This window comes from Haliotis cracherodii, unplaced genomic scaffold (assembly GCF_022045235.1).
Source record: "Haliotis cracherodii isolate W230 unplaced genomic scaffold, xgHalCrac1.p SCAF_9, whole genome shotgun sequence".
NCBI classification, from domain to species: domain Eukaryota; kingdom Metazoa; phylum Mollusca; class Gastropoda; order Lepetellida; family Haliotidae; genus Haliotis; species Haliotis cracherodii.
In genome coordinates, this window is record NW_027266343.1 from 3849348 (window position 1) to 3873429 (window position 24082).

The 24082-nt window shown below is 44.5% G+C and overlaps 2 protein-coding genes across 2 annotated transcripts; both read right to left on the minus strand.

The window, feature by feature from the left end:
• Window positions 1-3956: 3956 nt before the first annotated feature.
• On the minus strand, window positions 3957-5121 carry LOC139453028 (uncharacterized). Its single transcript, XM_071234655.1, has 2 exons — window positions 4647-5121; window positions 3957-4570 (listed from the first exon to the last, which is right to left on the minus strand). The coding sequence occupies exons 1-2, from the start codon at window positions 5119-5121 to the stop codon at window positions 3957-3959; spliced, it is 1089 nt and encodes a 362-aa protein (XP_071090756.1).
• Window positions 5003-23558, minus strand: LOC139452905 (telomeric repeat-binding factor 2-like). The gene is made up of 13 exons (XM_071234536.1): window positions 23408-23558; window positions 22417-22652; window positions 21713-21802; window positions 20494-20652; window positions 19569-19633; window positions 18844-18973; window positions 17302-17389; window positions 10373-10421; window positions 10116-10166; window positions 9104-9181; window positions 7924-7977; window positions 6724-7001; window positions 5003-5513 (listed from the first exon to the last, which is right to left on the minus strand). Exons 1-13 carry the CDS (start codon window positions 23556-23558, stop codon window positions 5212-5214), a joined length of 1731 nt encoding a protein of 576 aa, XP_071090637.1. The 3' UTR covers window positions 5003-5211.
• Between the last annotated feature and the right edge of the window lie 524 nt (window positions 23559-24082).

Genomic DNA, 24082 nt, shown 5'->3' on the forward strand with positions numbered 1-24082 from the left:
TGGGTATAACGCCGCTTTTAACAGTATTCCAGTTATATCATGGCGTGTCAGCTTAATGTGGGAGGAAAGCCCGAAGTGATGCAGGTCTCAGACGTTTACCACTTCGGTGAAACCCACGAGCACGGGTATGGTGCTAACAAACCTAGAAACATAATCGGGACGGACCGGGATTTGAACCCACAATCATAGGTTTCTGGCATGCCCAAGATACACAACTCTGCACAGCGAAACACTGCGCCTTAGACGACTGGGCCACCCGTGCCTCCTTCTTCAGGAGAGTCAAGAGTGTGTTAAAGAAGAAAGATATTGCAGTTATAGGTACATTTATTTTATTTTGTACATTATATCTGATGGCCTCCGGTGATGACAAACCTTTTTCATTCCTTGTGTCATCACAAATCGGTATTGAAATACCCTTTTTTCCAGTTTGGATAAAAGCTGCTTTGAACAGGATTTCAGTATTTGGTGGCCTGTTGGGTTCATGTGAGAGGAAGTGATGCAGGTCTCAGACAAAGACACAATTTATGGATAACAACTTCTCTATTACTGTAAAAATGGACATTTCAGTATAGATATTAATACCGTTGTCAAGCAAGAATAATGGTATAAGGATCTATACCGAAATGTCGCTTTTTACAGTATTAGTGAAGTTGTTATCCATAAATTGTGTCTACTTTGTCATTCGTCAACTTCTAAGGAATGTCTATTAAACAGGTTTTAGACATTTCTAGTTTTGTCACAAAAATGAGCACAGACATGCTGACAAATCTAGAATATAAACTGGGATTCGAACCATGACCATAGGTTTCTGGCACCTCTGAGACACAACTCTGCATGACCAACTGCAGCACCTTGTGTCTGCTGGACCCATGCCCCTAAACCAGTAATGTTTGCAAGGACACTATCCAATCTATTCAGAGATACATATTATAGTTGTTTGAGACATATATAACTCACATAAAAGGTGCTTGTGGAATACCACATGAGGTAGTGAGCTTGATGTAATGCTTCTTTGAACAGATGGCTGTGAAACTCAAAGCATTCATTGGACACAGTGTCAGAATCACGGATTCCAATAATATCACTTTCGATCTTCGTTTTTAAATGCCAATTGTTTCTTTAGTCCCAGGAACAGTCAACAACAGTATCATATGATATCATCAACAACTTTATTACAGTAAACACAACATACAGGAAATGGTGTGTCTTAATTAACAGTATCCAAAAGGTAAACGAACACATAGATGCTTATGAAAATATATCAAGAATGCACAATATTCATTCAATTTATCAATAGCCTTGGTAACTAATTAGTCACTTTGATCTGTCAGTCTTGTCCATAACTTTACAATTACAATTTACACAGCATATTTGAATGAGTGAGTGAGTATGGTTTTAGGTCACTTTTAGCAGTATTACGGTAATAACCACCTGCATTTTTTAAACTGAAGTCACAGTCAAGTCAGTTACCATAACAACAGTGTCTTGTTTCAAATAATTTGGTTCTAGCAAAATCAATCCAATAACAAGACACATTTCCCAAGGTACAGTACAATAAATACAAATCAATACTGCGAGTAAAGTCACATGCAAAACATTGAACATGATGAAATGTTTAGAGTTATCTCCCATGCGTGTGCAAAACAATTCCAGAATCATTTTTTGTTCATACCTGTGGTCGAGAAATGATACGGACACAGGTGAGACAATTTTGTTACAAGGTCAAGAGGAGGATTGTAAGAGAGAATATCTGACCCAAGGGTATGACACTAGTCAATAAAGTTGATTATCAGAGAGTGTTCATACACACATATTTGATATCTATTTGTCATCCAAAATCATTCTTCAAACATTTTCAGTTTCTAACCAGTAATAACCAGTGTCTTGAGTGTAAAACATACCACTAACCAGCCTCAGTAGCAGAGAGATTAGTGATGTCATTTGATTGTGATGTCATGGTAACTGATGATGTCAGAATGGTATGCAAATTCATTGTGATAGTTACTTTTGTAAATACTGTGTGAGTGAGTATGGTTTTACGCCGCTTTTAGCAATATTCCAACAATAGCACGGCAGTGGGACACTAGAAATGGGCTTCACATTTTGTACCCATGTACGGAATCGAAACTGGGTCCTCGGCGTGATGAGCGAACACTTTAACCACTGGACAGCAACAATTATTCCAAATTCTACCATGACCTTGAAGAATGCTTGATTTATACCTTTGAAACCTCATGCTGAAGCACGCTGTTCCAAATTGAAATAAGAGGTACCTACTCCACAGTGGGACTACATCAAATTTCAAGACACAGGTTTATCTCCTAATTAACCACTTCATCAAAATCCAAAATCAGTGGAATGTTTTATTGATATTGTTGTCAAATATGAACACACTCAAGTCTGGAGTTCTTCTGAAATAAGACCAATTGTCCAATTGGGCAACAGATGGCAGATTACATGTACAACCTCCATTCTTGAACATGTTGAACCATGATGTGGGGATGAGTATCACTGCAAATGTGTCTCCTTGACACTTCACCCCCACGCATTAAACCTCATTTAATGAATTTACCCTGATACAAGACAAAGATGAAGTTGCTGAATGGAAAAGTGAGTGAGTGAGTGAGTGAGTGAGTTTGGTTTAGTGCCGCTTTTAACAGTATTCAAGTCATATCGCGGCGTGTCAGCTTAAAGTGGGAGGAAAGCCTGAAGTGATGCAGGTCTCAGACGTTTACCACTTCAGTGAAACCCACATGCAAGGGTATGGTGCTGACAAACCTAGAAACATAATCGGGGCGAACCGGGATTCGAACCCACAATCATAATCATAATGTAGGTTTTTTTACATTGTGTTGACACTCTGAAGGCCCATAAGACTTCTTGTTGTTAAAGGGGGTGGTGGGTTAGCCTTGTGGTTAAAGCGTTCACTCGTCACGCTGAAGGTCTGGGTTTAATTCCCCACATTTTAAACTGGACTTTTAAAGTCAGTTAACTCTCTTGCCCCGGGAAGATGGGTGTAGCTTGGATCAAGATGCATGGTTAAGTTTATGATTAAGGATAATTTTATTTCTGTATTGTGTATCACTACCATCGATGGTATTGATGTCAAATATTTATATTTCAACTTGTCATCACGCCATGGTAACTTACGTTACATTGACAGTTTCCATCTTTCGTCGAGTCATCACAATCCTGCACATTGTCAGTGAATGTGTTCATTACAAATAGCAATCTGGATCTGGCAGCCCAATGGATGACAACAGGAGCAACGATCAATGCAATTTGGGTACGTCAACCATTAGGCATGTCACTGTACCCATATCATCGCATTGCTTCTTACAAATATTTCATTCATTGAACTCTCTCCAGGATCCTTACAGACAGGATACCAGGGTACTGTTGTACAAGACAACCTTAGTGCTACGACTGTGGTAATGTATGTTAAGGTATGGAGGTTACGATCACCTTAGCGCTAAGATCGCATAGCAAGGACGCCATTACTAATCATGTTAATCTAAACATGTAAGTTGGCCTTAAGGCCTGCCTGAATCATATTCCAGTTATATCACGGCATGTCAGCATAATGTGGGAGGAAAGCCCAAAGTAATGCAACTCTTAGACATGTTAATTTGTTAACCACTTCAGTAAAACCCACGAGCATGGGCATGGTGCTGACAAACCTAGAAACATAATCATGGTGAACCAGGATTCGAACCCATGATCATAGGTTTCTGCCATGCCCAAGAGACGCAACTCAGTACAGTGATGACTGGACCACCCATGGCCTAAACCTAACCTGAAGATTGAGGCTTATTTTATTGAGAAACGCAAAGACTGACCATCATAGAGTACATTGCTGCATTCCACAAGCTTTCCTCGTGCACCAACCACTGATATTGGTCCATGTTAAACTGAGTTATGTAATATACAATCTGAGTCATGCAACAATAACAGAGTCAGGAACTAACAGGAGTATCATCACTAGGTGGAACTAGATCCTGAGACTGCCCTGGGGTCACAGGGGTATCATCACTAAGTGGAACTAGATCCTGAGACTGCCCTGGGGTCACAGGAGTATCATCACTAAGTGGAACTAGATCCTGAGACTGCCCTGGAGTCACAGGAGTATCATCACTAAGTGGAACTAGATCCTGAGACTGCCCTGGGGTCACAGGAGTATCATCACTAGGTGGAACTAGATCCTGAGACTGCCCTGGGGTCACAGGAGTATCATCACTAAGTGGAACTAGATCCTGAGACTGCCCTGGGGTCACAGGAGTATCATCATTAAGTGGAACTAGATCCTGAGACTGCCCTGGAGTCACAGGAGTATCATCACTAAGTGGAACTAGATCCTGAGACAGCCCTGGGGTCACAGGAGTATCATCACTAAGTGGAACTAGATCCTGAGACTGCCCTGGAGTCACAATAGTATCATCACTAAGTGGAACTAGATCCTGAGACTGCCCTGGAGTCACAATAGTATCATCACTAAGTGGAACTAGATCCTGAGACTGCCCTGGGGTCACAGGAGTATCATCACTAAGTGGAACTAGATCCTGAGACTGCCCTGGAATCACAGGAGTATCATCACTAAGTGGAACTAGATCCTGAGACTGCCCTGGAGTCAAAAGGAGTATCATCACTAAGTGGAACTAGATCCTGAGACTGCCCTGGGGTCACAGGAGTATCATCACTAAGTGGAACTAGATCCTGAGACTGCCCTGGGGTCACGGGAGTATCATCACTAAGTGGAACTAGATCCTGAGACTGCCCTGGAGTCACAGGAGTATCATCACTAAGTGGAACTAGATCCTGAGACTGCCCTGTAGTCACAGGAGTATCATCACTAAGTGGAACTAGATCCTGAGACTGCCCTGGAGTTACAGGAGTATCATCACTAAGTGGAACTAGATCCTGAGACTGCCCTGGAGTCACAGGAGTATCATCAGTAAGTGGAACTAGATCCTGAGACTGCCCTGGAGTCACAGGAGTATCATCACTAAGTGGAACTAGATCCTGAGACTGCCCTGGGGTCATGGGAGTATCATCACTAAGTGGAACTAGATCCTGAGACTGCCCTGGAGTCTCACACAGTAAACCTGAAGCAGTTTGAGGCATGATGGGCCATTCACTAAAAAAGTAGATGGGAGTTGCTCTTGTATAAAACTAGTCAGCTTTTCCCTCCTTATCGACATTAAAATATTTCTCTCACAAAACTTTTCCAAAGTTCTTTGTCAAAGTCCTCAATTTACCAGATCTGTCCAAATTCCGCCACTTATCCTTCAGATCTATCCCCGACCTGAACGTCTTTAGTTTGGCCTTGACTGTTGCCCAGTTTCCCACACCGAACTTTTGCACTGCCTTAAAGAACTCCTCCTCTTCCTTTGGGGTCCAGAACGTCCTGCTGGCGGTAAAACCAGCACACTTACCCTTCACCTTGGGCTGCTTAGGCTGCAAGCTCCGCCGCACTTTGGGGCGACCTTCCAGACGAAGCTGTTTTCTGGATGACACTATGACATATAGGAAAGACAGTTTTCATTAATCTATGAGCATGATGAGCAGGTTATCTAATTTTAAGATCGTGATAATAAACGGGTTGGTTCAGAAAAACAATGACGTGAAAAACTTTAAATTTGTAAATACGAAATTTCCTCAGTCTCTAAAGTCTTTAAATTCCACAAGGTACTTCCAGTCAGAAAGCATTCAAGACATTGACCTTAAATAATAAGTGCATTTATAATGCGCCAGATTCCATTCACCAAGTGGATGCTCATAGCGCTACACTATTATTACCCCGGTCAATGGATCAGTGTGCTCTCCATTTCATTCTCAGCTCCTTGGGGAGTATACAACCCAAGCTGCCTGTAAGGCGCTAGAAGGTTAACAGCCACATTACCATCACATCCTACCGGGTACCCACTCACTGCTGGGTGAACAGATGCACATTTCGAACAAAGTCACTTGCCTAAGGAGACACCACATGTGGTACATGTGCTTTAGTGTGGGGCAGGACCGAAGCCCTAGAAACTCTCAGGAGTCAAGCTAGTGAACGTGGTCACACATCCAACTACTCTCCGAGACCGACGTTGCTTAACTTCACCTGATTTGGGATCTCTGCACAGGACCATGTGCCACCACGTCAATACCTTCATACAAAAGACTTCCAAAGATCCAGCAATTAATCAAGTTTCAGGATCATACAAATGCAACAGAAACTGGCAGTGAATGACACCATGTTTCACAATAACCTCAAAGATGCCCTTGACCTTTGACACACATGGCACCAACATTTCGCGTTGGAATTTTTGCAAAGACATTTGTTGCAGGGACCCATCCTAGAGAAAGTACATACCAAACTCTAATAAGAAATGAATCAATACCTTTTGAGAAAATGCAACAACTCTTTTTCTATCTCATGAATTTGACCTTTGATCTTTCCATGACAAGTGCCAAAAGAATTCCCCAAGGCCATTTGGAAAGATAATCTCTAATGTCAATAGAAATATCAGCAGCAGCGACGGCCATATTCCAACAAAAACTGAAAGCAGTCTTGTTTCTTCCAATGACTATTTGTCATAAGGGGTCGATGTCAATTTTGGTCATCCCATTTGACAAGAACAGGGTTAGTCACAGTCACTAATCTGCAAGTTTCAGATTAGTAAAAATCTTGAAGGAATTGCAGTTTTCAAGAAACAGCAACATGTATGTACATGACCCTACCTTCATCTTCAGAATCTTCCTCATCTGTCACATCCACACTTTCTACATCGTCTGAGCTGGGCAGGTCATAGACATGGCGGTCCTTTCTGTGCACATTCTTCTTGTAACGGAACTCCCGGATGTCCTTCGATGGACTTGTGTGTGGGGAAGATCCATGCCGTGATCGGTTGGCCCCGTCGCTGTCTCGGGATCGGTCTCTGTTACTCGTTCGGTAACGTGGAGTTCCCTCTCCAGATTGCCCGGACTCGGAGGATTTCCCACTCCCCTTCCTCTTGCTGCTGAGAAAATCATTTTCCTTTTCACCAAGCTGATACACATCTGTTCAAACTTAATCCCTCAACCTATCACTGCAACAGCATAGAACATAGGGCTGCCTCTGTGGTCTAGTGGTAGAGTGTCCGCCCGAAGAGCAGAAGGTCCATGGTTCAATCTTTGGCCGCGTCATACAAAAAGACGTTAAAAGATGGTACTTGATTGTTACCCTGTCTGGCGCTTGGCATTAAGGGGCCATAACGAAGACTGGTCGGCTTGGAGTCAGTATACGGTGTCTGAGTGGGGTATTCATGTTAAACTGCGGCATGGTAACTCAGTGGGCTAGCACTATGAAATTAGCATGAGTCCGGACTAGTACAAACAGACACAAACACACAGACACACGAACATAAGAATAATCTTGGACGTGATGTTAAACCCCATGTCACCTCACTGAAGCTCATCTAGAGATGTAGGCAACAGCTAACACTACCAAAAGAAGAGAGCGACTTTACAAAAGTTGGTGTCAGCAATGCTATTCAAATATTTTGTGTGTAAATACTGGGACACTGAAACTATAGTTTGAACAACAGGCCCAAATGACTTCATATAGTGTCAAAAAACATACATTCCGAAGTTCAGCAATGTGTGATCCCTCACTGTGGCAATCTGAGAGGAGGAATTGTTTGCTGAACCAAATAAGCATTTTGAGAGAAAACAAGAGCATATAAAAACACAAAGGTTGAAACAATGTCTTATTATCGCGAAAACCCCTTTTTGTCCCACCACTAAACATATACCAAATTTCATAACATTTTGAACAAAAATGGCTGAATAAATACAAACTGAAAACATGATCAGATAAAAAACCTTATATTTCATTTTTCATTCATTTAACAAAATTGAAACATTTACAAGTAACTGTAGTTCATCAGCCTTTTTTCCTACCTGTCACTTGACTTTGGAGATGAGGAAACAGCTTGCACATCCCGCACGGTCTTCCTGTAGAACATGAGACACTATATGTCAGGCAGTAGGTGCAACAACCAGCTTACATCTTATGAAGGTTCAACATCCTAGCTTACACCTTATGTAGGTGCAACATCCAGCTTACATCTTATGTAGGGTCAAAATCCTAGCTTACACCTTATGTAGGGTCAAAATCCTAGCTTACATCTAATGTAGGGTCAACATCTTAGCTTACACCTTATGTAGGGTCAACATCTTAGCTTACATCTTATGTAGGGTCAAAATCCTAGCTTACACCTTATGTAGGGTCAACATCTTAGCTTACACCTTATGTAGGGTCAACATCCTAGCTTACACCTTATGTAGGTTCAACATCCTAGCTTACACCTTATGTAGGGTCAACATCTTAGCTTACATCTTATGTAGGGTCAACATCTTAGCTTACATCTTCTGTAGGTTCAACATCCAACCTTACATCTTATGTAGGTTCAACATCCTAGCTTACATCTTATGTCCCAACAGTTCATGGAACAAAAGCTTGATAACTACACAAATCTCACATAACGTATAATCATTATTATTATCCAATCTCAATAAAACCAGATCTTAGTTGTTGCTACCTCTTAACAAAGATTAAAGGCACTTGTTTTGAAACTTGTGACCTCCATTCCAGGCTACGCTTTGAAAAATATTAATTCTGGAATGTTTAATAGATGGTTGATATTCTATGGCAGAACTTCCCTATTTAAAATCTATATCCCATTGCAGTGAGGGACAAACACCCAAGACTTTTTAAAGGTATCATGATAAGAATACACACTCTGAGTGTCACTTTCCAACTGTCACCCTGATTGGTCAGATGTAAGGTCATTCTGATGTGACCTGTAATTGGAGGGGCGGTCGGGTAGCCTAGTGGTTAAAGCGTTCGCTCGTCACGCCGAAGACCCGGGTTCGATTCCCGACATGGGTACATTGTGTGAAGCCCATTTCTGGTGTCCCCAGCCGTGATATTGCTGGAATATTGCTAAAAGCGGCATAAAATCATACTCACTAACTCACTGTAATTGGATGTCCTCAGATCTTGGATTAGAGATAGCCAGAACTAAAGTCTGGTTTTAATGACATTGTATCATTATCATAACATCATCCATCAACTGACCTCAGGGACTCTGTTGTCTTTGCAAGTCGTTTTCTTGCTTTTTGTGTTGAAAGTAATAGCTTTTTTGTATCTGAAGGGCTGAAAAGAAAGAAAACCATTAACGATGAAATACTTGATCTGTACACGTCAACAAAACTGTAAACAACAAGCCCAATTGGTTTTACTCAAAAGAACATGCAAGATGTGAAGGTCTAAATGAAATAGTACATGCATAATTTTGTGTGTGTGTTGTTTAAAGCCGCATGCAGCAATATTTCAGCTGTATGACGGCGGCCTGTAAATAATCAAGTCTGGACCAGATAATCCAGTGACCAGGTGACTGATATCACATGCCAGTATCCCACGTCATCAGGGTACAATAAAACGCAATCAACAAAATCATGGCGTCTGACAACCTGATCCATTTAGTTTTGCTAGCTCACCATGCATCTCCCCAAGGCAAGGGAGTCAATTGACTGTAAAAGTCCATTTTCCACCCTTGACAAACTAGGTTTGAATTTCTGGGCTTGATCATAGCGCCACCAGTGGCTAATATGAGTTATGTCCCTTCTATGCATTATATTGACCAATCAGATTCCACCACTCATATCACTTGCAATTGCTTCAAACAAAATGGCGGGGCCCAGTCGAAATGATCTGATCAATAATCAAGATCTATATTGTAATTAAATGGGCCTTACCTTGCGAAGTGCATCAAATACCTTGAGCACCTTAAATAAAAACACAAAATTTTGCAAAATATCAGTCGGTGCCCAGTTGACCGAAATCTGCATGTTGAAATCCATGTTGTCCATGAACCCATGTCTAGCTCGTTGGATGGAATATGCATAGACTCGTTAGTCCAGTCAAAATGTAACTCCGGAATACTTGCCTATAATCAGTTATCTCCCTTGCCTCGGGAAAATCTCACCATGCAATTGCAATGCGATCACAAGGATAGGACAGGTAGATTCTTTCTGATCAATGTACTGAATTCTCACTTCATGAAGCAACTGTATTCAGCTTTTCTCACCTTTTACTCTTGTGTTTAGTGTTATGATCACTTCTTGGGCTTCTTGAGGCACTGTAAAAAGAGTGAGTGAGTGAGTGAGTGAGTGAGTGAGTGAGTGAGTGAGTGAGTGAGAGTGCATTTTAAGGCCTTTTCAAGGCAATGATTACATTTTTCAAAATTAGCTATGGATTGAGATAGGCACCAATCTCTGGATTAGTCAACAATGCGGTTTTCTTCCGCTGGACTTTAATGTACCAGCATAATTTTTAAATACATACCTTGAACGTCTTGGACTGTCTCTGGTTGTCTCTTGTAAGTCACCATCATCTGCAAAAGTTGGAGACTTTAAACACAAGAGGGGGTCCCGTTTAGCAACATTTCTTTGGTCATTTTCAAGAAAAATATAAACTTTTACAAACCTGTAGAGGTTGTGAATTCTCTGATGAAATCCTCCTTGGGGCACTTATTGCATTTTCCTGGTTCAAGAAAATCTACATGACATAGTTGTAACCATTTTCCTTAATAAAATGTTACCACACAAAAAACTTCGTTTTTGTATGATATACGACCACCCTTACGGTGCCTCACCCTCTACGGCGCGTCACGCCAAGGGAAGCAACTCTCACCCAAATCACTTTCCATATGTCTAATGCTGACGGAATGTGGGGAGGTGGGTGGCCGTGCCCCAAGGAGGATTTCATCAGAGAATTCACAACCTCTACAGGTTTGTAAAATTCTCTTTTAGATTAAATCCTCCTTGGGGCACTTATTGCATCAAGACAGACTCCTAAAGATAATCTAGGAAGTGGCATCCGTCAGCAACAAGCGTAATAAATACATCGTATTTTGAATATTCAGAGAATAAACTGAGAGTTCAATAAAATGGAACCAACCTTATCGTGAGGCACCACCGTCGAGAGGCGGGGGCTGGAGACAGGGCGTGGTCGACCATATGCTATGATATTAGCCTTTATTCTTGGCTGATCATATTTTGAGAACTCAAAACACCCTCCCCCCCCACTTGTTTGAACGAGTGATATAGGGGCGTTGATCACGAGAGACTATAACCGCGCTGAGCTAGGCCAGAGGGTCTCCGAGGATCTGAGGAGTGCTGTGCAATACGAGTATTATCGAGTAGTAAGGACGGATAATTTATCGACCGTAGAAGATATAATCCGGACCGTTACTGAGCAGTTGTATAACCGGTCCGGGCGATCTAAAATCTCGAAGGCTCAATCGGCTAGAGATTAGAACTTTGCCCAGTTCGGAGAACTGACTGACCAAACCGAGCACGCTCGCTTGAGTGTTTGTCGAGTTGGTAATGTTTGATGAACGTGCTCGGCTGGCTCCAAATAGCCGCGGAGCAGATCTCCTCAATGGGCAGAGCCGCGGCGTACGCTTGTGACGTAGCCACTGCTCTAACCGAATGAGCCTTCAACTTGGTAGGGGGGTCCCTGCCCTGAAGGGTGTACGAAGTACAGATAGTAGAGACTATCCACCTGGAGATAGTTTGTTTGCTCGCAGGTGAGCCAGCCTTCCTACCGCCATAACAGCAAAATAGTTGATTATCCTTACGGATACCCTTAGTTCTGCTGATATAGGCCTTGAGTGTCCTACGGACATCCAAGACATGAGCATGTCTTGCAGTGGTCCCCAACGAGGAAGGCTGTGAAAGAGCAGGTAGCTCAATAGGAGCCGTCACGTGGAAGGCGTGTGCGACCTTAGGACGGTAAGAATCCGGCAGCCGAATACTGACCCTGTCCCGGTGGAAGACAGTTAACTCGGGATCGGCTGACATTGCATGAATGTCGCCTACCCGTCTGCCGGACGTTATCGCCACAAGGAACGCCGTCTTCCAGCTCAACAGCTGAAGAGAGAGAGACGACAGATCCCGAAAGGAAGGACCGGACAGCCAATCAAGAATGATTGACAAGTCCCAAGGGGGACTGATCCGCCGTACCGGCGGTCGGATCCTGTCCACACCTGCTAAAAAGCGCTGCACTAATGGGTGCGCACCCAGAAGTGCCCCGTCGACAGGGACGTGAAAAGCTGCGATAGCTGTAGAGTACCCCCAGACTGTTGATGCGGCCAGGCCGTCATCTAGTTGCGACTGGAGGAACTCAAGCACGGCTACGAGATCTGCAGAAAAGGGATCTGCAATCCCTCTATCGACACACCAGCGCGCATAGCAGGCCCATCTATCCTCGTACTGAACGTTTGTCGAATCTCTCCGCGAAGCCAGTATTGTGTCTGCAACTCGTGCAGGAATACCGCTCTTCTGGAGGCGATTCCTGACAGTGGCCAAGCCACCCACTGAATCCTGGGATTCGGGTGGAGGGCCCCGTTCTGGGATAGTAGGTCCGGTCGTAAAGGTAATAGAACAGGAGGCTGAGCCAGAAACCTGAGTATTACTGGAAACCAACTCTGCGCCGACCAAAGAGGTGCCAGGAGCACAAGTAGTCGCGCAGGGTGAGTGGTGAGCTGAGATAGGACCTTGTGGATGAGAGGTACTGGGGGGAATGCCCACAGAATTCTGTCCGTCCAATCTAGCTGGAAGGCGTCCGGTGCCAGCGAGCTCGGGTCGGGGACTCGGGAGCAGAACGTTGGTGTCTGGTGGTTCACCCCAGACGCAAACAGATCCACCTGGAACGACCCGTATAATTGGGAGATAATCCCGAATATCCCCGGGTCGAGCCTCCACTCGTGAGGAGCGAGGATCCGGCGAGACAGAGCGTCGGCACGGACGTTGTCCACCCCCGGGAGATAAACAGGTAGCACCCTGATATCGTGTGAGTCGCACCATAGGAGGAACTGCCACGTCTCTTGGAGAAGCGACGGAGACACCGTTCCCCCCTGCTTCCGGATGTAAGTCATCGCCGTTTGGTTGTCCATCTCTAGACGAACCACTTGGCCACGAAGCAGATCCAGGAAGCGTTGGAACACCAACCTGACCGCTCTCAGTTCTAGCACATTGATATGCAATTTGATCTCCTGCTGGGACCATAGTCCCGAGGCAGTGTGATTGTTCAGAACGCCTCCCCAGCCGGAGAGTGACGCGTCTGTTTGAACTGTGAGAGACGGAACGGGAGTGTCGAGGGGGAGCCCCCGGGACAGATTCCCGACCTCGGTCCACCACTGAAGGTGTGTAATGAGCCACTGCGGGGTCTCGAGAACAGTCTCGAGATTTTCCGAGTTCACCCAAAGTCGACGGAGCGCTTGTTGAATGGGTCTCATTCTCAGGCGCGCCCGCCAAACCACATCCACTGTCGCCGTCATGTTGCCCAGTAACTGGAGCCATGTACGAGCAGTGTGACTTGCGGACAGAAGGAACTGGGAAGTAACACTTCTGACCTTGGTAATGCGATCTTGTGACAGTGATACAAGACCGCTCACCGTGTTGAAATTCGCCCCTAGGAAGACTAGATTCTGAGTAGGTCTCAGGTCTGACTTCTTGAGATTGACTATCCACCCTAGAGTGATCAGAATATCTATCACTTGTTGTGTAGCTATCTGACTCAGGGATTGCGATAGAGCTCTTAGTAACCAGTCGTCGAGGTATGGGTGGCAGAGCCGACCTTTCGACCTGGCTATTTGGGCCGGAATCAACATCAGCTTGGTGAACACCCTCGGGGCCGTGGCGATCCGGAATGGTAGAACCCTGAACTGATAACACCTCCCATCGAAAGAAAACCTGAGGTATTTCTTGAACTCGGGGTGTATGGGTACGTGGAGATAGGCGTCTTTTAGGTCTATTGACGTTAGCCATTCTCCTGTCTCGACCGCGGAGATCACTGAGCGCAGTGTCTCCATCCGGAAGGACGGTACCTCTATATGATTGTTCAACCTTCTCAGATTGAGAATTGGTCTGAACCCTCCGTCTTTTTTGGTGACTAGGAAATAAGTCGAGTAGAAGCCCTCGCTTTCCTGTCCCACGGGAACCGATTCGATCGCCGCCTTCATAAGATGTGCGTTGACCTCGGCACGGAGGAATTCCGCCTTCTCTCGGGTAGCAGGCACCGGAGTGTGCTTTATCCCGGAGAAGGGGGGCGGATGATGTTTCCACCGAGGCAAGTGGCCATCCCTTAGAGTGGACAGGGTCCAGGGATTTGAGGTGACTGTCTCCCATTCCCTCAGGAATAGAGCCAGTCGGCCGCCTACGGGGACATCCGGTTTGAGGCAGTGGACCCCAGCTGTCGGCAGTTTGATAACTTGCGACTGTGGGTCCGCCCGGGGCGCTTCGGGCGCTAATGGGAACCCGATGGCTTCCCGGCCCCGCGAAAAGGCTGCTGGCCTCGACCAGCTGCCTTGCCCCGGCCCCTGCCTCGCTTGCTCCTCCCGGCGCCCTTACCTGTAGGAAGCGGCTGCTTCCAAGTAGGTGCGGACTTCTGAGCCGGCGCGTCAGAAGTGGGAGGATTCAAGCGGAGAGGCCCGCTTACGCGGTTTAACGCTAGGTATTTCCAACAAGGCCTTAGAGTCCTTGATGGAGGCATACATTTGAGCGGCCTCTCGGACTACCTGCTGAGCCCCAGGGAAGAGGGTAGAACCCATCTTATAAGGCAAAGCTAGGAGATCCTGGCGTGTGGACGTCGAGTACTTGGATACTGACATCCACAGCCTGCGCATGCCCATAACTGCGCACATCATCTGCGAAGCACAGCTACGAATAGCGTCCCGCGCGAGATGACTGTGGACCTCCGTCAGTTGCACCGCCAACTCCGAAGAGTCGGCCGGCCCCTCTCCCACTAGCTCTCTCTGTACAGCCGACAGATAAGCAGAGTGTACGGCTATGCGAAGCTGTTGGCCTGCATTACTGTATTGCTCCTCAAAGCAAACGTAAGCCGCCTTCAACTCCGCGCCGCACATGGGAAAGGGGGGCAACCGCCGGCCCTGCTTGGCCTTAGCCAAGGCGGGGGTCGAAGACCCCCCCAGGGTGACAGAAGTCCAAACGCACTCGTCGACCACAGGCACCTCAAAATCACCGTCCTCTGCCAACGGGTACCGCTTATTAAGTTCGGGCAGGTCGAACTTCCTGCGGGAACCCGAGAGCAGAGGGTCGATGACCTCGTGTGTCAGGGAGGACAAGATACGGAGCCGCACCTGGGGCGCCTTGCTAGGAGCGAAGGCGTCCCCCGGAAGGCGGAACTCAGTTGGATCCGACTCGGGCATAGGCGCAGCCACCTGAGGCAGTACCTGGACAATCTTGTCCCGTACGTGCCTCAACGAGGATGCGATGGAAAAAATTCCCGAAGCCTCCGAGTCATCCCCTCCCTCCTCCATCCACTCCTCCTCTCTCGATTCCGAGCCGACCGTAGTCGACTCGTCCTCAAGAGAGTGAGCGGACGAGGCAGGAAAAGGACACCCGAAGGCCTGGGTCTTCGCATCCCCGGGCTGCCCCCGGCACGAAGCCGAGTCCCGGTCCCGAGGTGCCGGGGGTTCAAGAGAACCCACCTGGCTCTGGGCCATAAATCCGCTAGCTGGAGCCTCGGCCTCGGAGAAGGCGTCTGACCCCGCTAGGGATAAAGGTGCGGAGGTAGTGAACGAGCAAGCGCTCGCCACCCCTTCACTGGGGAGCGACCTCGAGCCGGAGCCGAAGCCCGGTCTCGGGTCGTCCCCGAGGTCGAGTGGCCTGCCTCGGCCGACGCCGGGCATTCCACAAGACCTCGAAACCGCGCCCGGCGCCGACGACGAGGAAGGCCCCGCCCGCATCTCCTCTCGGAGCTGGGACTTGACCTCCTCCATCATCGACGCCATCTGCGACTAAAACAAAGCAGATATATCTGCTAAAGACGGTGCAGAAGAGGGTGCAGTTAAGGGGACCTCGGGAACCCTAGAGCCTTCACCCCCGGCCCTCGAAGAGGGAGCGGAGGAGACCGTAGCGGAAGGCTTATTAGCCTTAGGTTTATTTTTACCCTTTTTAGACGGGGGGGGGAATGGCCTTTTTCGAGTGAATGTCCACCCCCGCCTCGAGTAGGCTTTTATAGTGTAGGAGATCGGCATGCCGCCTTTTCATCGTCTTGGGCGTAAAAGCCTTGCATGTGGGGCATGATTGATCATCGTGTCCGTTCTCCACCAAGCACTTTAGGCAAAATGCATGTTGGTCTTGGGGTGGGACGTTAATCCCGCATCCCGTACAAAGTTTGAAGGTCTGTAAAAAGACCGTAAATCTTGTTGGGTTGGGCGGGAAAAGTGTATCAGTGCGATAAAGATCGGAAGATACGTGCTTTTAACAATTGTGAAAACAGAAGCAAAGGCGTAATGTATAATGCGACTGTAGCGCGATACTAATAGCCATTGTCCGTAGTATAATTTGTTTTGTTTTTTTAAAAAACACCAAGTGGGCGTATTACGCTCTAAGGTGTAAAAAACCCTTAAAAAAGGTAAGTATAGTTATAATCTAGTACATCACCTTGGGTTTTATAAAGGAAAAAAAACGTGCAGTTGAAAACTGTATGATATAACAAAACCCCAAGCCATTTTGTTGGCCTTGGGGTTACATGTGTCAGACAGTGAAACCGCACAATGGACGCCATTACGGACATTTGAATTCTTATGCACCGTACACGTGGCGTTTCTTCTATGAGAATTACAACCTTATAACTTTACAATGCGAGGTATTACGCCTTTGCAAGGTAATAAATGTACCATACATACAGTTTGGTCAGTCATGCTGTCTCAGGTCACGATTTCGTACTTTGAAACTTTTCTCAGAATGGTCACACGTCTTGTCAGTCGAATGACATAAAGGAAAGTGATTTGGGTGAGAGTTGCTTCCCTTGGCGAGACGCGCCATAGAGGGTGAGGCACCGTAAGGGTGGTCGTATATCATACAAAAACGAAGTTTTTTGTGTGGTAACATTTTATTAAGGAAAATGGTTACAACTATGTCATGTAGATTTTCTTGAACCAGGAAAATGCAATAAGTGCCCCAAGGAGGATTTAATCTGAAAGAGAATAGTTAATGTTCCGACTAGAATCTACTGAAAAACAGAGATGACACAGGGCTAGTCATCGTCAATACTGCACAGGTTTGTGTACATATGTTCCTCTTATCACTTGTGAAAACATACAGCGGTGTAGTCACTCTTTTAACAAACGAATCAAGCCATGAGCAGCATTCCAAAGAGAAATGCTTAGTAAATGCATTAAAAATGATAAGTTTAAAACGTGCATTTTTGCAAGTGTAGAATGGAGCCTATGTTTTAGTTACCTTCAACAGACATGTCCACCTCAGACTCGTAGTCCATGTTGGAGTTGTTCGTGTCCTGTAGCGCAGCTGTTACGATGCCGTTCACAGTCTGAAACCAACCACAACATGCTTTATCACGTACTGTCTGTAATACTGCCCGACACAACCCGACACAACACAACACAACACAACACGACTCTAGGACTCTAAATTCTTTGGAATGACTATTATTGCAGGGAAATTGAAGGCTTGTCCTCTTTTGTTTTTAGACCGCCTCTCTGGTCTGGTGGAACGTCCAAGAGAGTGGATGGTCCGGGGTTTGATCCCGCCCCAACATACCAAAAGACGTTAAAAGATGGTACTTGTTGTTACCCTGTACACGCATGCATGCACACACAAACGCATGTCGCTATATAAGTGCAATAATCTTTGACGCAACGTTAAACCCCATTTCACCACCTCAACTGCCTGCCTCATATTACCACAGTGAGACAAGCACAGGTTAATGTCTCACATTACCACAGGGAGACAAGCATGGGTTAATGGGTACAAAGTCTGTCTCATATTACCACAGGGAGACAAGCACGGGTTAATGGGTACAAAGTTTGTCTCATATTACCACAGGGAGACAAGCACGGGTTAATGGGTACATAGTCTGTCTCACATACCACAGGGATACAAGCACGGGTTAATGGGTACATAGTCTGTCTCATATTACCACAGGGAGACAAGCACAGGTTAATGGGTACAAAGTCTGTCTCACATACCACAGGGAGACAAGCATGGGTTAATGGGTACAAAGTCTGTCTCACATACCACAGGGAGACAAGCATGGGTTAATGGTTACAAAGTCTGTCTCACATACCACAGGGAGACAAGCACAGTTTAATGTCTCACATTACCACAGGGAGACAAGCACGGGTTAATGGGTACATAGTCTGTCTCACATTACCACAGGGATACAAGCACGGGTTAATGTCTCACATTACCACAGAGAGACACGCACAGGCTAATGGGTACATAGTCTGGCTCACATAACCACAGGGAGACAAGCACGGGTTAATGGGTACATAGCCTGGTTCACATATTACCACAGGGACACCAGCAGGGGTTGATGGGTACATAGTCTGTCTCACATAACCACAGGGAGACAAGCACGGGTTAATGGGTACATAGCCTGGTTCACATATTACCACAGGGACACCAGCAGGGGTTGATGGGTACATAGTCTGTCTCACATTACCACAGGGAGACAAGCACGGGTTAATGGGTACATAGCCTGGTTCACATATTACCACAGGGACACCAGCAGGGGTTGATGGGTACATAGTCTGTCTCACATTACCACAGGGAGACAAGCACGGGTTAATGGGTACATATTCTGTCTCACATTACCAAAGGGTGACTGGGGACGAATACTGCCCAAATAGAAAACACGCAGACAAGTAGGAGGCGTGGGGGACCTATAACATGCACACAGCCCAACACTTTGGAAGATGATTGCTTCTGAAGTCCGCAAGTGGAAGGGAATATATAAACAGTTTCTCCTGGTCACTGACAAACCTTGTTCCTGTATCTGCCCAGCTTCTTGTTGAACTGATCCCTTTGGTTGGGTGAGAGGGGGATGTTTTCATTGACTATATGAATGCCTTCAAGGGCTGATATTGTCTTGATGTCTTGCAGATTCACTTTCCTGAAAACAAACCAATGCATATTCAATCTAGATTAGCTGATTCAAAATCCACAAGAAGAATTAGTGGAATATTCAGCTTCTACTCATCCCTTTCTTAAAATTAGCATACTAAAACCTGAATTGAAGTCACACATTGTTGCCGTTTGCAAGGCAAGCAGGCCAGAAGACCTTGGCCACATCATGTAAAACTAAAACAAAGATCCCGTCAATGATAGGATGATGAGAATTTTTGACATTTCAACAACATTTTGCTGCAAAGAAATGACAACCAAAGACAATGTTTGTTGTTAGAAGTGAGTGAGTGAGTTAGGTTTAACGCCTCTTTGAAGAGTATTCCAGTTATATCACGTCTTAGACATTTACCACTTTGATGAAACCCATGAGCACAGGTATGGTGATGACAAACCTAGAAACATAATCAGGGCAAGCCAGGATTCGAACCCACGATCTTAGGTTTCTGGCATGACCAAGGGATGCAACTCTGTACAGCGAATTGCAGCGCCTCAGTGCCCCCTTGTCATAAGTAAATGTAATAAAGTGTTTTTAAGCTGTTTGGGTCATTTTGAAGCCTGTGGACCCTGGTCTTAGCAAGTACCTTCTTTTCCTGGGTGTTTGATTGTTGTTGTCTCGTCTGTCTGTTCCGACATAGGCCTTGGCAAGCTGAGACATGGAACAATGTGAGGAAATACGGTTACCAGGAATAAAAATGTAGAGGATATTTGACTTTCTTGTTAAATAACACATGATAATATGTTTATCTCATCCAGTGGCATGACCAGTCAGATGTTTTCAAGAGTGTTTATTGTTTAACGCTGCACTCAGCAATATTCCAGTATATGATGCTGGTCTGTACATAATCGAGTCTGGACCAGACTATCCAGTGACTGCCATCATGAGAATCGTATGTTTGTTTGTTGTTTAACGCCGCACTCAGCCATATTCCAGCTATATGATGGCGGTCTGTAAATAATAGAGTCTGGACCAGACAATCCAGTGATTGATATCATGAGCATAGATCCTAGCAATTGGGATCGATGACATGCATCAACTAAGTCAACGAACCTGACCACCCGATCCCGTTAGTCGCATCTTACGACAAGCATAGTTGCCTCTTACAGCAAGCATGGGTTGTTGAAGACCCATTCTACCCCGAATCTTAATTGGCATACGATGATATTCATATTACAACAAGCATAGTCGCCTTTTAGTAAGTTTTACGGCAAGCATAGGTCGCTGAAGACTTATTCTAACTCAGATCTTCACAAGTCAAGTGGCATCAGTAACTAAGTTACTGATATTGTACAGTGAGTGAGTGAGTATGGTTTTACGCCGCTTTTAGCAATATTCAAGCAATATCACGACGGGGACACCAGAAATAGGTTTCACACATTGTACCCATGTCGGGAATCAAACCTGGGTCTTAGGCATGACGAGCGAACGCTTTAACCACCAGGCTACCCGACCGCCCCATATTGTACAGTGATTATCCCTGACTCCATATGATCATGATCATACAATACCTTCAATAAAAACGGTTCTTCGATGTGTTCAATTGTGTCAATGACTAGATGTAGGAACTCTTCCATAATGTCCAGGAAGGACCTGTATGTCTCTTTCACAAGGTCTTTGTGTTTTGAGTTTTTGGACTTAAGCACAGTCTGTACGACCGACTTCTTGGCCTGGAACATAAGACCACATGGATAAGACAAGATACAGAGGAAAATACATTATGTGTGCAGGTTTCACTACAGGAATTTTCTGACATGGGCCCTTTATGTGAAAATTTCAAATATTCCAGAGGTACGCCCATACAGCACAATGTTAAAATGCACCACTGTATTTTAAAAAGTGGGCCTTTTTTCAAATTTAGGGACTAAAAGCACAAGTCCTCACCCTAGAATTATCCCTGTATGTGGCATTAAACAACAAAGTCACCTCATAGTTCAGGGTTCGAAATTAACCTAAGTCTGCCAGTCTGAAACTAGTACAATAATGGAAGGACAAGTGACATTTCCTTGTGGACTACCACTTTAACTGTTAGGTAGATGGCAACTCTGTAGCAGGACTAGTGACATTTCCTTGTGGACTATCACTTTAACTGTTAGGTAGATGGCAACTCTGTAGCAGGACTTGTGACATTTCCTTGTGGACTACCACTTTTACTGTTAGGTAGATGGCACCTCTGTAGTAGGACTAGTGACATTTCCTTGTGCAAATGTTGTGGACTACCACTTTTACTGTTAGGTAGGTGGCAACTCCGAGAGATCAATTTTGTGGACTAATGACATGATGAGTACAAAAAATGATTTCTAACCCTGTTAAATAGGGTATTCTACTTGTCTAAAATTCGACAGGACTTTCAACTTAAGAAGGTTCTGCGTATTTGATATTTCAGACTGAAAACCAAATCCCCTGGCCCTATATTTCTGAAACAGACCAGGGTTTTACCAGTTACAAAATATTGCGTCCTATACGCATACAAATTGTGAATGGATGCAGAAAATTTGAAAGGCTAGACCTGTTTTTACTGACAATTGCTTCAGACTTGGTGCTGAATTTCGGTCTCTGAGTAGTTCTAGATGTTTCCCTGCAGCTATAGTATTTGAACCAAGGGATCCCCTGCAGACTTTCATTTGTAATTTCTAACAAAGGATAAGTGACCACCATGTTTTATAACCAGCATTAACACATGATGAAGCTCTGGACATTTTCATGTCTCTTGTATTTACATGTAATCACCTTTTCAGTTTCATCAAGATCACACCACTGCCTGTTAAACACTTCCTTGGCCAAATCAAAGTCTCCAGCTCGGCAGCAAACATACACTGCCTACAACATGAATAATAGTTCTAAAGATACAGCATAAGACAGGATATATATACGCCCCAAACAATCTGCATCTGAGTGGCCTGGCCCGAACAGATTCATTAAGAATTCACGAACACAGCAGGCCGGTCGACATCCTTAGAAATTATATGGTTTGTTCTTTTCCCACATGAAAATTAAATTCATGACATATTTTATCATGTTTATTTTCTTATTATCATGATTTTAGAACAAAATAGCATAAATATTTCATGATTATAGCCCTTAGCAGCGTAAAAAAATCATAATATGTAAACCTTTTTGTGTTTTTCAGAATATCACATACCCATACTACATGTACAATGGTTACCATGGTTATTGCATATGAAATTACATGACACGTGATAAAAAATCTAAATAATTGACGAAGCTGACATTTGTACCCATATTTTTACAGAATCATATTTCTGTGAACGTTTATATCATAGCAGGGATCATCCTCGCAAAGTTTATGCATTCTGGTTCATAGCAGTGTTAAATAATGTAAAAGTTAGAAAGGTAAACAGATTGCCACCACCTCGCCACATTATAAGATCACTTTAACATGAGATTCAGGTGGGATTTACATGTGGACTTACCTGCATCATGATGGCGACACGTTTTTTGGGAGCCTGCTTTCTGATGTTGGTGGACATATCATAGCCTTTGATGATGGAGTCAAAGGATGCCAGCACCTCCTCCAAGACAGTCAGGTTGGAGTTGCTTGTGTACCGGGCATCGTAGTCCTCTCCATCAGACAACTTGCACAGTATCAGCAGCAGCTGGACTCGACTCTTCTTCACTGAAGAATTCTTTATTGGGCGACACAGTACTCCTGGTGGCAAATGATTGATGCAGGTTTTGACACGACATTGAAGAAATGGTCTTCAGCAACCTATGCTTATAGTAAGAGGTGACTAACATGGTCGGGAGGTCAGGCTTGCTGACTTGGTTCATGCATGTCATCATGGTCATCATATCCCAATTACGAAGATAGATGCTCATTATGTCAATCACTGGATTGTGGAGTCCAGAAACGATTATTTACAAACCACTGTCATATAGCTGGATTACTGCAGAGAGCGGCAACAAAGCTGGGACCTGCAAGTTTAGCTGCTAGGCCTAGTCATGAAGTCACAAACTAGTAAACTTCAGGACAAGGAAGCTCAGGCTCTTAACCACACTTCAACTCTTCCCTAATATTCTCCAAGGAACAGCCACAGCTTATTTAATCACAGCCTCCATCGTAACGTGTACTAACTATAATCATCGTGATCATTCCAAATGAAGAAATCTTAGGCTGACGTAATTCCAATTTAGGTTGTATTTGTCACCGTTTGGCATAACATCGCTTTAGGAAAAAAAGAAAGTGGAAATCCATGCAGAAACAAAATCATGCTAAAAGATTATGCTGTAGTGTCACTGGGAAACACCTATGATCAAACTATGCACACACGCACGCACGCAAGCAAGCAAGCACGCACACACACGCATCATGTAAAGAACACAGACTACATTGTAGTGAAGACTCGGCTACCGAAAACTGGACAACCAAGCAATTATTGGGAAATACTTATTTAAGTAAATTACCTTGAATCAAATCTCGTGTTGAAAATGCATCTACGGCTCTTTTTTCCCTAAATTCTTTCCATGCCGTGTAACAAGCAAAATCAAGTAGCCATTCGTTTACTGTTGACTCTATAGTCTCTTGATCTTCCCGCGAGTTTACGGAAGCCGCCATTTTCCCCATGGCATTAAATGTCAGAGAAATATCAAGCCAACCCTCAAACGAATAACAATGTATTTGAACGTTTTGGACATCCACTTTTATCTTCCGATACAATGTAGTTTGCTTTTGCACAAAGTAATTCCTTTCTACACTGCCCCAAAATAACATAATATAACACTAATCTGAGAGTTGTATATAGTGTAATACTTTTTTTACATTTTAAAAATCAATGATCATCTCCATGCTATCAAAATCCGACATGATCTAAACAGTGAGTCCATTCTGAATAAAAATAATCCGTATTAGCTTGTCTCCCGCCGTCATATTGCAGGAATATTGCTAAAAGCGGTATAAATCCAAACTCACTCACTCCATTCTTGTCTGTCAGTCTGATTTGAACCAATTCTAAACTAGAATACACACATATATTGCCCTCCATTGTTTGTCCAATTGTAGCAGACCAACACCGTAATGGTATATTTTTTATTTTATCAAAAAAAATAAAAATCATTTTATTCTTTTTTTATTTTATTTTA